General features: G+C 38.5%; 1 protein-coding gene across 1 annotated transcript in view; it reads right to left on the reverse strand.

Moving 5' to 3' along the window:
- Window positions 1-1,304: 1,304 nt before the first annotated feature.
- The window catches only part of LOC104997408 (UDP-glucuronosyltransferase 2C1-like), a 38,365-nt gene continuing 24,123 nt past the window's right edge, over window positions 1,305-15,546 (reverse strand). The window contains exons 4-6 of the mRNA XM_010852124.1: window positions 10,750-10,837; window positions 7,762-7,981; window positions 1,305-1,831 (exon numbers count right to left, since the gene is read on the reverse strand). Coding sequence (XP_010850426.1) covers window positions 1,552-1,831; window positions 7,762-7,981; window positions 10,750-10,837 — 588 coding nt within the window. The 3' untranslated portion in view covers window positions 1,305-1,551. The remainder of the gene's footprint in view (window positions 1,832-7,761; window positions 7,982-10,749; window positions 10,838-15,546) is intronic.

A 15,546-nucleotide genomic window follows, 5' to 3' on the forward strand; every position in this document is an offset into this window, starting at 1 on the left:
CCAAGTGATTTATAATTATTCTAAGATACAGACACAAGCTTGGGTTATAAATATCAAAAGCTGTGGTAGATCATTTAATGAACTTGATTACTACTGTGTAATGCTATCACAGTAAGACCAAACAATTTTTTGATCTCAAGGTCAAAACATACTGGAGGATAGACCTCAAGGGCAACATCCTGGAAGATAAATTCTTTAGAAAAGAAAAGGAAAGACATCTTTATTTTTATTAAAAATCAACTTGTATCCTCATGTTACTTCAGATTTCTGGCTGGCACTAGTTAATAAGATGTCTAGGTACTTATGCTTAGTTTAGTGATCACAGTACAGTTCATGAGAGGACCAGGAAAAGTGATGAGACAAAGGAAGAAGAAGAAATGGGCAGACTCCTGGGTTTCCGTTTATTGGAGAAACTATCCACATAGCAAACAGCATTTTTGAGAAACACATATTCCTCCAAAAGTATTTGCAATATAGCTTTTTAGTGGTTTGCTTCTTCTTTTTCACATATGTACTTTGTAAGTAAAATTAATGTAGGAAAGAATTAAATAGATTTTTAATTTAAAAGGATAGGTATTAAATTCTAATCATTTACTTTTGCTCCATTGTACCATCAACCTTGCTAACATCTGATAATCAGCTATTTCTCTGAAGCCAGGAAGGGTTATTAATACAATACAAATGAAGTATTATCACTATTAACACCCAAATGAAGGGGAATCTTAAAATGAAAGATGGAAAATAGTGTTTACAAATGGGAAAAAGTCTGATGTGTCATCTGGAAGAAAATTGATGGTGTAAAATGTGCTTTAGGGCTCCCCAGGTGGCGCTAGTGGTAAGGAACTTGCCTGTGGATTCAGGAGACGTAAGAGATGCAGGCTTCATCCTTGGGTTGTAAGGATCCCCTGGAGAAGGGAATGACAACCCACTCCAGTACTATCCCATGTACAGTGGAGCCAGGCAGGCTACAGTCCAGGGTGTTGCAAAAAGTTGGACACAATTGAAGTGACTTAGGCAGCAGGCAGCAAAATGTGCTGTACAGCAGAGTAGAAACTCTGAGTCTCCTGATCTTCCTGACTGGAAGGAAAGCTCTGGCTAAAGTGTACTCTACACTACTCCTTGTCCAGTTTCTTTAGAGAATGAGTAATAATGAGTACATACTGAAACCAAAATCATGTTTGATTTTCAGGAAATATTCAATATGTTCAGTACTGAAAATAGAATTAATCATTACATTCCTAAGACCTCAAACAGCAGCTCAACTGGTTAAACTGAAATTGATAAATAAAACACTGAGACTTTAATGGTAGTAACTACCATTTGTTTAATTGTTTATATTCTCTATTTCAAGAATAGATTATTTTAAAACTTATTTCTGAATCATGTGGCATATTTTGGGAGTAAGTCTTTGATCTTTGGCTTGATAAACTGAGGAATGGACAAGAATCCAGTGGAGTAGGAGAGGAGTCTCTACTAATCAATGGCTGGTTACTTCCGTGAACCATTCCAAGGATTCCAGGCCAACCGCTAAAAAAACAAACAAAAATACTACTACTCTCTCTTTTTCTTCTTTTCAGTTTTACTAAACTTCCAGCAAAAAAACAGGAAACATTTAGTGACCAGGAATGTAACAGTTGCCACACAGGCTAGCAGGAAGCCAATCACATCCAAAGAGTGGTGCTGGAACCAGGTGAGGTCATAGAAAGCTGGTCGAAGGTGCTTGGCTCCTTTGTGGCGCATGACAAACTCAACCCAGAAGACTGCTCGATCCAGGGGTTTCACAGGCTGATCATGGTGAATTCTTGATAACTTCATCGCATTCTCTTTATAGCTAAAATTGAATATATAAATAACAACTTGAAAAGTTTATTAAGGACACCATATACCTAAAACTGTTGTATATTATTAAAAGTATATTGCGTAATTATATGATATGTGTGATAAATGAGATCACTGAGACTACAGAAAGCACATGACAATTTGTTTCCTCTTGATATGATATGATATGATATATTTCTAGATATGATGGCCTATCAGTTGGAATGTGATGGATGCTTTATAGTCTCAGTAATTATTGGAGGTAGGAGAGAAAATAATTGCCAGTTGGAAATAGCATTCTGAAAGTACAGAAATAGGAATGGATTAATATGTAGCTTGAGAATATAGAATTTTGATCTCACTTGCTGAGTGCGGCACTGGGAACATGATAGTGTCAGGAAGCAGCATTGAGGGCAGATTTATGGAAAAGAGATCCTTCTCTCACCCCTTCACTCTTCCCCAGGTTTGATCTGGAGTATCAGTGTTAATAAGACTTCAACAGTAATAGGAAATGGTTTTGGTTGGTGATCTTCATGGTCCTGACATTCCAGATGCAAACAAAAAGCTTCATGTGACCCTCTGGGCAAGAAGTAGGGCTTGAGACTGAATAGATGCTGCAATTTTTGCTTCAGGCTACCGAGGGCTGCATAGGCAGTGGTGAGATGGAAGGATGGCAATTGTTAGAACACTAATCCTTCTAACTTCTGTCAAGGAACAGACCAGGGTTTTGATTTAAGGCTTTGAATGGCTGACTTAGAAGCAAGATTTCATTGGGTTTGTGAATGAGGGGGATTATTCACCCACGCTGAAGGGCAGTCATCATTGATAGAAAATACAGAACATTGCCTTGCAGAAAATGGTGGAACAGCATGTAAAAAGTTCTGAGGAAGAGAACTATAAACCAGAAAAACTTAAACAAATCCCTTTTCCCCTTTGGTTTTAAAAAACCAGGCATGTCTTTTTAAATATACAAGAATATAAGGAATAAGTACCTCTGAATACATCTCAGGAAAACAAACAGTATCAGCAGAAGTTCCAAGACAGACATGGTAACAAAATATTTATCAGATAAAAGTTAATAAAATGAATTGAAAAACTATGATAAAACACAAATTGCTTCATTAAATCAATATAAATCTGAAATTAATGCTAAATGATATTGGAAATTGTAGTCATGGACAAGATGTACATGTTATCAACTTTGATAACATTACATTGATAATATAGCAAACAAATCTAAGATGTGATGTTTAAAGCACACTGATGGAACCTGGGGCCTGTATTACAGAGTGATGTAAGTCAGAAAGAGAAAAACAAATATCATGTATTAATATTGGAACCTAGAAAAAATTGTACTGATAATCCCACTTGTACAATAGGAATAGAAATGCAGACATAGAGAACACACTTGTGAATACAGCCAGGGTAGGAGGGGATGGGATGAAACGAAAGAGTAGCACTGATGTATATACACACCATGTGTAAATTAGATAAAGCCAGTTAGAAGTTGCTGTATAACACAGGGAGCTCAGCCTGGTGCTCTGGGGCTTCCTAGGTGGCTCAGTGTTTAAAAAAAAAAAAAAATTCGCCTGCCAATGCAGGAGATGCAGGAGACTGAGGTTTGATCCCTGGGTCAGAAGATCCTCTGGAAAAGGAAATGGCAACCCGCTCCAGTAATCTTGCCTTGAGATTTCCATGGACAGAGGAGCCTAACGGGCTGTAGTCCATGAGGTCACAAAGACTCGGACATGACTGAGCAACACACACAGACACAGAGATGGGATGGGATGGGGGTCAAAGGGAGACTCAAGAGGGAGGGAATATATGTATACTTAAGGATGATTCACATTGTTGTACAGTACTAACCAATATGACATTGTAAAGCAATTATTCTCCAGTTATAAATAAGTTAAACCAAAATGAGAGATACTGATAGGAAGTTAAGTGACTTCATAGTGAAAAGTCATTCAATACTGAAGAAAATGAAATATTTTAAAAATTATTTTAATCTTTAATGTCAATGCTTATTTATAGATTTATGTCAAAATTTTACTAAGAATTTATCTGATATTAAAGAAGTATTTATCCAAGCCTGGCAATTCTTTTAATTTTATATAGTTTCTTTCTCCAAAGAATATATTTGTTTTATTTATATGAAATAGAATTACATAATAAATTTAATCTTTCATTATTGAGAATTTATTTATGATCACAGCTAATCATCATGTTGTAAAAAGTTTATTTATTTATTACTCATACCTGTGCCTTATTATTCAAAGCTTGTCTCACCAGTCTCCCAAGTCCTAGGTCCTGAAAACACCACTCTGCTCTCTGTTTGAATTTCTAGATTGCATGTATAAGTGACATTGAATAATATTTGTCATTCACTGTCTGACTTACTTAACTTGGCCAATGCCATGGTTTCACAAATGACAGTATTTCCTTTGTCCTATTTCTGAATAATGTTCCTTTACATACATGTACCACATCTTCTTTATTCATCCACTGACAAACACTTAGGTTTTAGTCATATCTTCATTACTGTGAATCAAGCTGCAATTAGCACTGGGGTGAAGATATCTCTTCCACATTCTGTTTTCATTTCCTTAGATATATATCCAGAAGTGAGATTGCTCAGTCTCAGTGAGTGAAAGTCGCTGAAAGTCATTCAGTCGTGTCCAACTCTTTGCTACCTCATGGTCTATACAGTCCATGGAATTCTCCAGGCCAGAATAATGGAGTGGGTAGTCTTTCCCTTCTCCAGGGGATTTTCTCAACCCAGGGTTTGGATCCAGCTCTGCCACATTGTAGGCAGTTTCTTTACTAGCTGTGCCACAGGGGAAGCCCAAGAATACTGGAGTGGGTAGCCTATCCCTTCTCCAGTGGATTGTCTAGTAGTTCTATTGCTAATCTTTTGAGGAGTTCCCATATTAATTTCCATAAGGGCTGTATTAAATTACATTCTCACCTGGAGTGCACTGGGGTTCCTCTTTTACAACATCCTCACCAATACCTCTTAGACCTTGTATTTTGATGATGGCCATTCTAACAGTTTCAAGCTGATCTGAAACTCAATATTTGAAAAACTAAGATCATGGCATCCAGTTCTATCACTTTGTGTCAAATAGAAGGGGAACAACTGGAAGCAGTAGTAGATTTATTTTTTTGGGGCTCCAAAATCACTGCAGACAGTGACTGCAGCCATGAAATTAAAAGAAGCTTGCTCCTTGGAAGGAAAACTATGATAAACCTAGGCAGTGTATTAAAAAGCAGAGACATCACTTTGCCAACAAAGGTCCACATTGTCAAAGCTATGATTTTTCCAGTAGTCATGTATGAATGTTATTTTGTGCATGTGTGCTCAGTCAAGTCTGGCTCTTTGAGACTCCATGGGCCGTAGCCCTTCAGGCTCCTTTGTCCAAGGAATTTTCCAAGCAAGAATACTGGAGTGGATTGCCATTTTCTACTCCAAGGAATCTTCTCAACTCAGGGATTGAAACTGCATCTCCTGTGGCACCTGCATTGACACATGGATTCTTTACCACTGGACCATAAAGAAGGCTGAGCAACAAAGATTTGATGCTTTTAATTGTGGTGCTGGAGAAGACTCTTGAGAGTCCCTTGGACCACAAGGAGATCAAACCAGTCAATCTTAAGGAAATCAACTATGAATATTGAGTGGAAGGGCTGATGCTGAAGCTGAAGCTGAAGCTCAATACTGTGGCCACCTGATGCAACGAGCCGACTCATTAGAAGAAACCCTGATACTGGCATAGATTGAAGGCAAAAGGAGAAGGGGGTGGCAGAGGATGAGATGGTTAGATAGCATCACCAACTCAATGGACATGAATTTGAGCAAACTTTGGGAGATAGTGGAGGACAGAGGAGCCTGGCATGCCGCAGTCCATAGGCTCACAGAGTTGGACACAACTTAGTGAATGAACAGCATCAACAACAATTGTAACAGGTATGAGGTGGGATTTTGATTTGTATTTCCTGATGCTTAGTGACATGAAGCCCTTTTTCATGTATCTGTTGGTCATTTGCATGTCTTCTTTAACAAAATATCTATTTAGTACCTCTGCTCATTTAAAAAAAATTTTTGTTTTTTTTTTTGCTATTGAGTAATGAGTTCCTTCAGAGAAGGCAATGGCAACCCACTCCAGTACTCTTGCCTGGAAAATCTCATGGGTGGAGGAGCCTGGTAGGCTGCAGTCCATGGGGTCGGGAAGAGTCGGACATGACTGAGCGACTTCACTTTCACTTTACACTTTCATGCATTGGAGAAGGAAACGGCAACCCACTCCAGTGTTCTCGCCTGGAGAATCCCAGGGATGGGGGAGCCTGGTGGGCTGCCATCTCTGGGGTCGCAGAGTTGGACACGATTGAAGCGAATTAGAGCAGCAGCAGCAATGAGTTCCTTATATCATTTGTATATTAATCTCTTATCAGATGTATACTTTTCAAAATGTTCTCCAATTTTGTAGATTCCCTTTCATTTTACATATCATTTATTTTTCTGTGCAGAAGTTTTTGAACTTGATATAGCCCCACCTATTGAGCTTTGCATTGGTTCCTTGTATTTTTGGTGTTATATCCCAAAATTTGTTTCTAAGACCCTTGTCAAGTAACTTTTCCTCCTGTTTTAAGATAGCAGCTTTATGGTTTCAGGTCTTTTGCTTAAGTCTTTAGTCTATTTCTAGTCAATTTTTGTAGGTAATGTAATATGGGGGTCCAAATTTCATTTTCCTGCATATAATTATTTAGTTTCCCCAGTACTACTTATTGAATAGATAACACTTTTCCTATAGAGTATTCTTCACTTTTTTTTTTCAAATATTTTTCAACTTTACATATGAGGGTTCGTTTCAGGGCTCCTAATCCTTTCCATTGGTATGTATGCCTATTTTTATTCCAATGACATTTAAAAAAAAATTACTATAGCTTTGTAGTACAGTTTGAAATAAGAAGTGGGATGCCTCCAACTTCGTTATTTCTTGGGATTGCTCTGGTTGTGATCTCTTGTGGTTTCATACAAATTTAGAATTTGTTTTTTCTATGTCTGTGCCCCAGAAGGCCTTAGAAATTGGTCACTCAACCCATTCTTCATTTTCTGCCAAGGAATTCTTTCTAGCTGAAAGTTCTCTCTTGGTGATGAGTAATGCTGGCTTGGGGATGATGCTGGTAAAATAAAACTGTCATCATTCTGTTCTTGTGTGATTTATCTCAGTTTTTTTGTTCTACTGTGTTGCTAAAATTTCTTACATGGCCTTTAGGGCACTCCCAGAGATGATTTTGTTCATAAATAGTGTCTAATTGTTGTTCTTTGCCAGTGAATGAAGAGGCTGGGGTCTTCTCTACTTCCTTGGATCTCTCAATTTTTCTTCATTCACTTTTTCTGTTTTTCATTTAAAATATACCAATATAAGAAAATTTTAACTAACAAGTATAGTCCTATTTTTAAACAAAATTATTTATATTATTTTCTATTTATAAATTAACACTATTAATTTCTATTTATAAATTAGCACAAGGAAATAGTGGAAGTTTCTAAACTGTCATTCATTATAGCTACATGAGGAGAGTTGAGTGAGTTTTTATTTTTATTTACCTTTGTTTTTGTCATATTGCCTAAACTCTTTATAGTGATAATATCTGCAATTTTTAAGAAATAAAAGTACTGTTATTAATAAAAATTTGTATCTTTTCAACAATAGCTCACTTTCTTTAAATAAATGTAGTATTTCTTCAAGATTGTAGTCTATCATTCATTAGTGGTAGGTGACAAAGTACTTTCACAAAATTTAGGAAACATAAAATAATCTAATTTGCTATTAGGTATGTGCTGGTGATCATGTAAAAGTTGTCAATTTAAAAATTTATGAAACTATTCTTCAAGAAACAAGATGTTTCTTCTTAGAAAAGAATATATTCTCTACTCACAAAGGGTTGTTAATAACTGCTTTCAAAGCATTAAGCAGATTTTCACTTGTCATTCTTTCCAAGTCTACATCAACGGCTGCCCCTTTGGCTTTCATACGAGCAACATTATCATACTGATCACCAAACATAGGAATTCCAACCATAGGGACTCCATGGTAAATAGCTTCATAGATCCCATTGGTTCCACAGTGAGTGATAAAAGCTCTGGTTTTTGGATGACCTAAAAATTAAAATTAAAAAAAAAATTATTATTCTGTTGTAAGAGTGTCAGAAACAGAAAATCATGATACCTTCATAAATCATTAATTCTATTAAGTGACATCTTCTATATAATTCTATGCCATGAGGCCTCATATAAATTCTTATAGGCTCCAAAGAAATCAGCAATTAATTACTCCAGCTAAGTATAATTAGTGATTCCAGCAAGTAAGTCATTCTACAGACAACTGAGAATTTTCCTGCAGAATAAACGATGAAGAGTACTTGTCATTTGACAAGTTATTGGAGGGAGAATACATCAACAAAAAAGAATGGAAGGACTGAAGAAACCAAATATTTTTGTTAGTGGGAAAATACTTTTGTTGATGGGAAAGGGGTGGTGAGATGTGCAGGGTTTCCATACCAGAATGTTAGCATCAGTTCAGTTCAGTTCAGGTGCTCAGTTGTGTCCGACTCTTGGTGAATCCATGGACTTCAGCTCACCAGGGTTTCCTGTCCATCACCAACTCCTGGAGTTTACTCAAACTCATGTCCATTGAGTCGGTGATGCCATCCAAACATCATCCTCTATCATCCCCTTTTCCTACTGCCTTCAATCTTTCCAAGCATCAGGGTCTTTTCAAATGAGTCAGTTCTTCACATCAGGTGGCCAAAGTATTAGAGTTTCAGCTTCAGCAACAGTCCTTCCAATGAATATTCAGGACTGACTGCCTTTAGGATGGACTGGTTGGATATCTTTGCAGTCCAAGGGACTCACAAGAGTCTTCTCCAACACCACAATTCAAAAGCATCAATTCTTCAGTGCTCAGCTTTCTTTATAGTCAAGCTCTCACATCTATACATGACTACTGGAAAAACCATAGCCTTGACTAGATGGACCTTTGTCGCCAAAGTAATGTCTCTGCTCTTTATAGGCTGTCTAGGTTGGTCATAACTTTTCTTTCAAGGAGTAAGCATCTTTTAATTTCATGGTTGCAATCACCATCTGCAGTGATTTTGGAGACCCCCAAAATAAAGTCTGACATTGTTTCCACTGTTTCCCCATCTATTTCCCATGAAGTGATGGGACCAGATGCCATGATCTTAGTTTTCTGAATGTTGAGTTTTAGGTCAACTTTTTCACTCTCTTCTTTCACTTTCATCAAAAGGCTCTTTAGTTCTTCTTCACTTTCTGCCATAAGGGTGGTGTCATCTGCATATCTGAGATTATTGATATTTCCCCCAGCAATCTTGATTCCAGCTTGTGCTTCATTCATTCCAGCATTTCTCATGATGTATTCTGCATATAAGTTAAATAAGCATGGTGACAACATACAGCCTAAACGTACTCCTTTCCATATTGGGAAGCAGTCTGTTGTTCCATGTCCAGTTCTAACTGTTGCTTCCTGACCTGTATGCAGATTTCTCAAGAGGTAGGTCAGGTGGTCTGGTATTCCCATCTTTTTCAGAATTTTCCACAGTTTATTGTGATCCGCACAGTCAAAGGCTTTGGCATAGTCAATAAAGCAAAAATAGATGTTTTTCTGGAACTCTCTTGCTTTTTTGATGATCCAACAGATGTTGGCAATTCGATCTTTGGTTTCTCTGCCTTTTCTTTAACCAGTTTGAATATCTGGAAGTTCACAGTTCATGTATTGTTGAAGCCTGGCTTATAGAAGGCTTGGAGAATTTTGAGCATTATTTTACTAACATTTGAGATGAGTGCAATTGTGTGATAGTTTGAGCATTCTTTGGCATTGCCTTTCTTTGGGATTGGAATGAAAACTGACCTTTCCCAGTCCTGTGGCCACTACTGCATTTTCCAAATTTGCTGGCATATTGAGTTTATCATACAAAAAGGCTACAGCAATTACATGTGTACTCTGTTTAAGCATTTAACTCTATAGTAATAGAGAGCCATTTGTATTATAGATGGTGAAATGGTTTGCCAGATTTTTTCCCCCATATGGTTGTAGTAGGCAAAAGAGAATAGAAGTGGGATAAAATGGATGAAGAGAATCAGGAGGTTTCTGCAATATTCTATACAAAAGTTAATGGGAGCCTGATATAAAGATACTTTATTTGACTTTGATTCTCAGGAGGGAGAGACTATATCATAAGTGAGAGAATTATAAATTTGATATTTGTGTTACAGTTTGACAAAGATCCTTGACCAAAGTCTAGTCAGACTTCCCTGAACTCTTCTCCACTAGAATTTTATTTTGGTTCTACTTTATCTCTGCATTGCCCAATTTTAGCAAGCACTCTACTAAGTCAGTTTAACAGATCAGTGTTGATGTCTGATCATCTTTTATAGCTGCCACCTCTTCTCTCACTATCCCCCAAGTGATATGTGATGACCTTAGCATGCCTTCAGTAAGAATTTAATTAGGTTAGTTTTGCTACACTGTTCCTTTGCACCTGACATTTGCTCTTTCTAATTTTCCATACAATGAACTTCCACTCACTATGCTCTTTTGTGATAAATTCTCCTATTTTCCTTTCTGCATGCAGCGTTGAATCCAGGCTCTCTGTCATATTATAAAAGTCCATTGCACTAATAACTATACTTATCATGATGGTTTTGAAAAAAGTTTGCCTTAGTCTTTAAAAAGTGTCAGGAATAATCTTTTCTTTTACAAACTCCAGAAGAAATGTGAAGAAAACATTAAAGCTTTTTTTTTGGTTGCTGTTATTTTAAATACAAATTTGTTGGATTTATCTGTTATTGAGCAATCAGTCACATTATCCCTCATTCAGCTATGTTTATTTTTCTTTCTTTGGTCTTACCAAGAAGATCATTCTGTGGAATCCATTTATATAGTCGGGTATTGGCTCCTAATGTTTCTGGTTTTTTTCCTGTGTATCTCCACAGAACCTATTAAGATAAATGTCTTTATTAGAAGATTTTAAGAATCACAACCTGTCAAAAGAAAGCGGTTAACCTAGGATTAATCAGGTCTGATGCCTCTAGGTAATAAACAAGCAAACTGAGGCCCTAAGTGATTAGGTAATGAGTGTTTTTAAGCCATTGACACTACAACCATATTTTCTAAGGCTTGAAACAATGTAGTCATTAGGTTATCATCCTTGGATTAAATGTAACTTGTAGATGAAGAAAAATGACAATCTGTATCTGAAACAACAACATACTGGTATTACTAGGCTACTCTGGTAAAGGGGAATTTTGAAACAAAGTTTTCAGAGGCAAAGGGGAGGGATATTATTTACCTCTTTTGATCTTTTTTTAATATAGTTACCAGTAACAGAAACTCATATAGTAAAATACTGGTAATGATATTTTTCATTTTAAAGTATTGTAACTATATGATCAACCTAGATAGCATATTCCAAAGCAGAGACATTACTTTGCCAACAAAGGTCTGTCTAGTCAAGGCTATGGTTTTTCCTGTGGTCATGTATGGATGTGAGAGTTGGACTGTGAAGAAGGCTGAGCACCGAAGAATTGATGCTTTTGAACTGTGGTGTTGGAGAAGACTCTTGAGAGTCCCTTGGACTGCAAGGAGATCCAACCAGTCCATTCTGAAGGAGATCAGCCCTGGGATTTCTTTGGAAGGAATGATGCTAAGGCTGAAACTCCCGTATTTTGGCCACCTCGTGCAAAGAGTTGACTCATTGGAAAAGACTCTGATGCTGGGAGAGATTGGGGGCAGGAGGAGAAGGGGGTGACAGAGGATGAGATGGCCGGATGGCATCACTGACTCGATGGACGTGCGTCTGAGTGAACTCCGGGAGTTGGTGATGGACAGGGAGGCCTGGTGTGCTGCAATTCATGGGGCCACAAAGAGTCGGACCCACTGAGCGGCTGAACTGAATTATTGAGTCTGGTGGCATTAAAAACATCCACAGTGGTGTGTAACCATCAACTCTAACTGCACACTGAATATTTTCATCATCCTTCATGTCAGTTCTGTATCATTAAATAACTCCCTATTCCTCTCATTCCCTAGCCCCTGATAACTTCTGTTCCACTTTCTGTCTCTATAAATTTGATTACTTTGGTAACAAGTACAAGTGGAACCATGCAATATTTTTCTTCCACTGACTTAGCATTATTTTATTTCAGGGTTCATTCATTTTGCAACATATCAGAATTTCCTTTCTTTTTTAAAGTTGAATAATGTTTCATTGGCTTCCCCGGTGGGGGAGCACAGGCCATAGTGACAGCACACAGAGTGTGGCCGAGAGGAGCTAACCCACATCCGAGGTCAGGGGTGTAGGCTGGGAGGAGCAACCCCACCTCCAAAGATCAGTGGCTGCAAGGGTGCAGGAGGGCCTAGAGGAGCTATTCCACATTCAAGGTCAGGAGGTGCGGTAGTGAGGAGATACCCCTCGTCCAAGTTAAGGAGCAGTGGCTGTGCTTTACTGGAGCAGCTGTGAAGAGATACCCCACGTCCAAGGTAAGAGAGATACAAGTAAGACAGTAGGTGTTGCAAGAGGGTGTCAGGGAGCAGACACACTGAAACCATAATCACAGAAAGCTAGTAAATCTAATCACACTAGGACTACAGCCTTGTCTAACTCAATGAAACTAAGCCATACCCATGGGGCCACCAAGGACAGGTGGTCATGAGGGAGAGGTCTGACAGAATATGGTCCACTGGAGAAGGGAATGGCAAACCACTTCAGTATTCTTGCTTTGAGAATCCTATGAACAGTATGAAAAGGCAAAATGATAGGATACTGAAAAAGGAACTCCCCAGGTCAGTAGGTGCCCAATATGCTACTGGAGATCAGTGGAGAAATAACTCCAGAAAGAACGAAGGGATGGAACCAAAGCAAAAACAATACCCAGTTTTGGATGTGACTGGTGATAGAAGCAAGGTCCGATGCTATAAAGAGCAATATTGCAGAGGAACCTGGAATGTCAGGTCCATGAATCAAGGCAAATTGGAAGTGGTCAAACAGGAGATGGCAAGAGTGAACGTCGACATTCTTGGAATCAGTGAACTAAAATGGACTGGAATGGGTGAAATTAACTCAGATGACCATTATATCTACTACTGCGGGCACAAATCCCTCAGAAAAAATGGAGTAGCCATCATGGCCAACAAAAGAGTCCAAAATGCAGTACTTGGATGCAATCTCAAAAACAACAGAATGATCTCTGTTAGTTTCCAAGGCAAACCATTCAATATCACAGTAATCCAAGTCTATGCCCCAACCAGTAACACTGAAGAAGCTGAAGTTGAACGGTTCTATGAAGACTTACAAGACCTTTTAGAACTAACACCCAAAAAAGATATCCTTTTCATTATAGGGGACTGGAATGCAAAAGTAGGAAATCAAGAAACACCTGGAGTAACAGGCAAATTTGGCCTTGGAATACGGAATGAAGCAGGGCAAAGACTAACAGAGTTTTGCCAAAAAATGCACTGGTCATAGCAAAAACCCTCTTCCAACAAGACAAGAGAAGACTCTGCACATGGACATCACCATATGGTCAACACCAAAATCAGATTGATTATATTCTTTGCAGCCAAAGATGGAGAAGCTCTATAGAGTCAACAAAAACAAGCCCAGGAGCTGACTGTGGCTCAAATCATGAACTCCTTATTGCCAAACTCAGACTTAAATTGAAGAAAGTAGGGAAAACCACTAGAGCATCCAGGTATGACCTAAATCAAATCCCTTATGATTATACAGTAGAAATGAGAAATAGATTTAAGGGCCTAAATCTGATAGATAGAGTGCCTGATGAACTATATGGAATGAGGTTCGTGGCATTGTACAGGAGACAGGGATGAAGATCATCACCATGGAAAAGAAATGCAAAAAAGCAAAATGGCTGTCTGGGGAGGCCTTACAAATAGCTATGAAAAGAAGAGAAGCGAAAAACAAAGGAGAAAAGGAAAGATATAAGCATCTGAATGCAGAGTTCCAAAGAATAGCAAGGAGAGATAAGAAAGCCTTCCTCAGCAATCAATACAAAGAAATAGAGGAAAAAAACAGAATGGGAAACACTAGAGATCTCTTCAAGAAAACTAGAGAGACCAAGGAAACATTTCATGCAAAAATGGGCTCAATAAAGGATGGAAATGGTATGGACCTAACAAAGCAGAAGATGTTAAGAAGAGGTGGCAAGAACACACAGAAGAACTATACAAAAAAGATCTTCACGAGCAAGACAATCACGATGGTGTGATCACTCACCTAGAGCCAGACATCCTGGAATGTGAAGTCAAGTGGGTCTTAGAAAGCATCACTACCAACAAAACAAGTGGACGTGATGGAATTTCAGTTGAGCTATTTCAAATCCTAAAAGATGTTGCTGTGAAAGTGCTGCACTCAATATGCCAGCAAATTTGGAAAACTCAGCAGTGGCCACAGGACTGGAAAAGGTCAGTTTTCATTCCAATCCCAAAGAAAGGCAATGCCATAGAATGCTCAGACTACCGCACAATTGCACTCATCTCACACACTAGTAAAGTAATGCTCAAAATTCTCCAAGCCAGGCTTCAGCAATACGTGAACTATAAACTTCCAGATGTTCAAGCTGGTTTTAGAAAAGGCAGAGGAACCAGAGATCAAATTGCCAACATCTGCTGGATCATGGAAAAAGCAAGAAAATTCCAGAAAAACATCTATTTCTGCTTTATTGACTATGCCAAAGCCTTTGACTTTGTGGATCACAAAAACTGTGGAAAATTCTGAAAAAGATGGTAATACCAGACCACCTGACCTGCCTCTTGAGAAATCTGTATGCAGGTCAGGAAGCAGTAGTTAGAATGGGACATGGAACAACAGACTGGTTCCAAATAGGAAAAGGAGTATGTCAAGGCTGTATATTGTCACCCTGCTTATTTAACTTATATGCAGAGTACATCATGAGAAACGCTGGGCTGGAAGAAGCACAAGCTGGAATCCAACATTGCCGGGAGAAATATCAATAATCTCAGATGTGCAGATGACACCGTGCTTATGGCAGAAAGTGAAGAGGAACTAAAAAGCCTCTTGGTGAAAGTGAAAGAGGAGAGTGTAAAAGTTGGCTTAAAGCTCAACATTCAGAAAATGAAGATCATGGCATCTGGTCCCATCACTTCATGGGAAATAGATGGGGAAACAGTGGAAGCAGTGTCAGACTTTATTTTGGTTGGCTCCAAAATCACTGCAGATGGAGAATGCAGCCATGAAATTAAAAGACGCTTACTCTTTGGAAGAAAAGTTAAGACCAACCTAGATAGCATATTCCAAAGCAGAGACATTACTTTGCCAACAAAGGTCCATCTAGTCAAGGCTATGTTTTTTCCATTGGTCATGTATGAATGTGAGAGCTGGACTGTGAAGAAAGCTGAGCACTGAAGAACTGATGCTTTTGAACTGTTGTGTTGGAGAAGACTCTTGAGAGTCCCTTGGACTGCAAGGAGTTCCAACCAGTCCATTCTGAAGGAGATCAGCCCTGGGATTTCTTTGGAAGGAATGATGCTAAGGCTGAAACTCCCGTATTTTGGCCACCTCGTGCAAAGAGTTGACTCATTGGAAAAGACTCTGATGCTGGGAGGGATTGGGGGCAGGAGGAGAAGGGGACGACAGAGGATGAGATGGCTGGATGGCATCACTGAGTCG

Source organism: Bison bison, unplaced genomic scaffold (genome assembly GCF_000754665.1).
Source record: "Bison bison bison isolate TAMUID 2011002044 unplaced genomic scaffold, Bison_UMD1.0 scf7180017864308, whole genome shotgun sequence".
Lineage (NCBI taxonomy): Eukaryota > Metazoa > Chordata > Mammalia > Artiodactyla > Bovidae > Bison > Bison bison.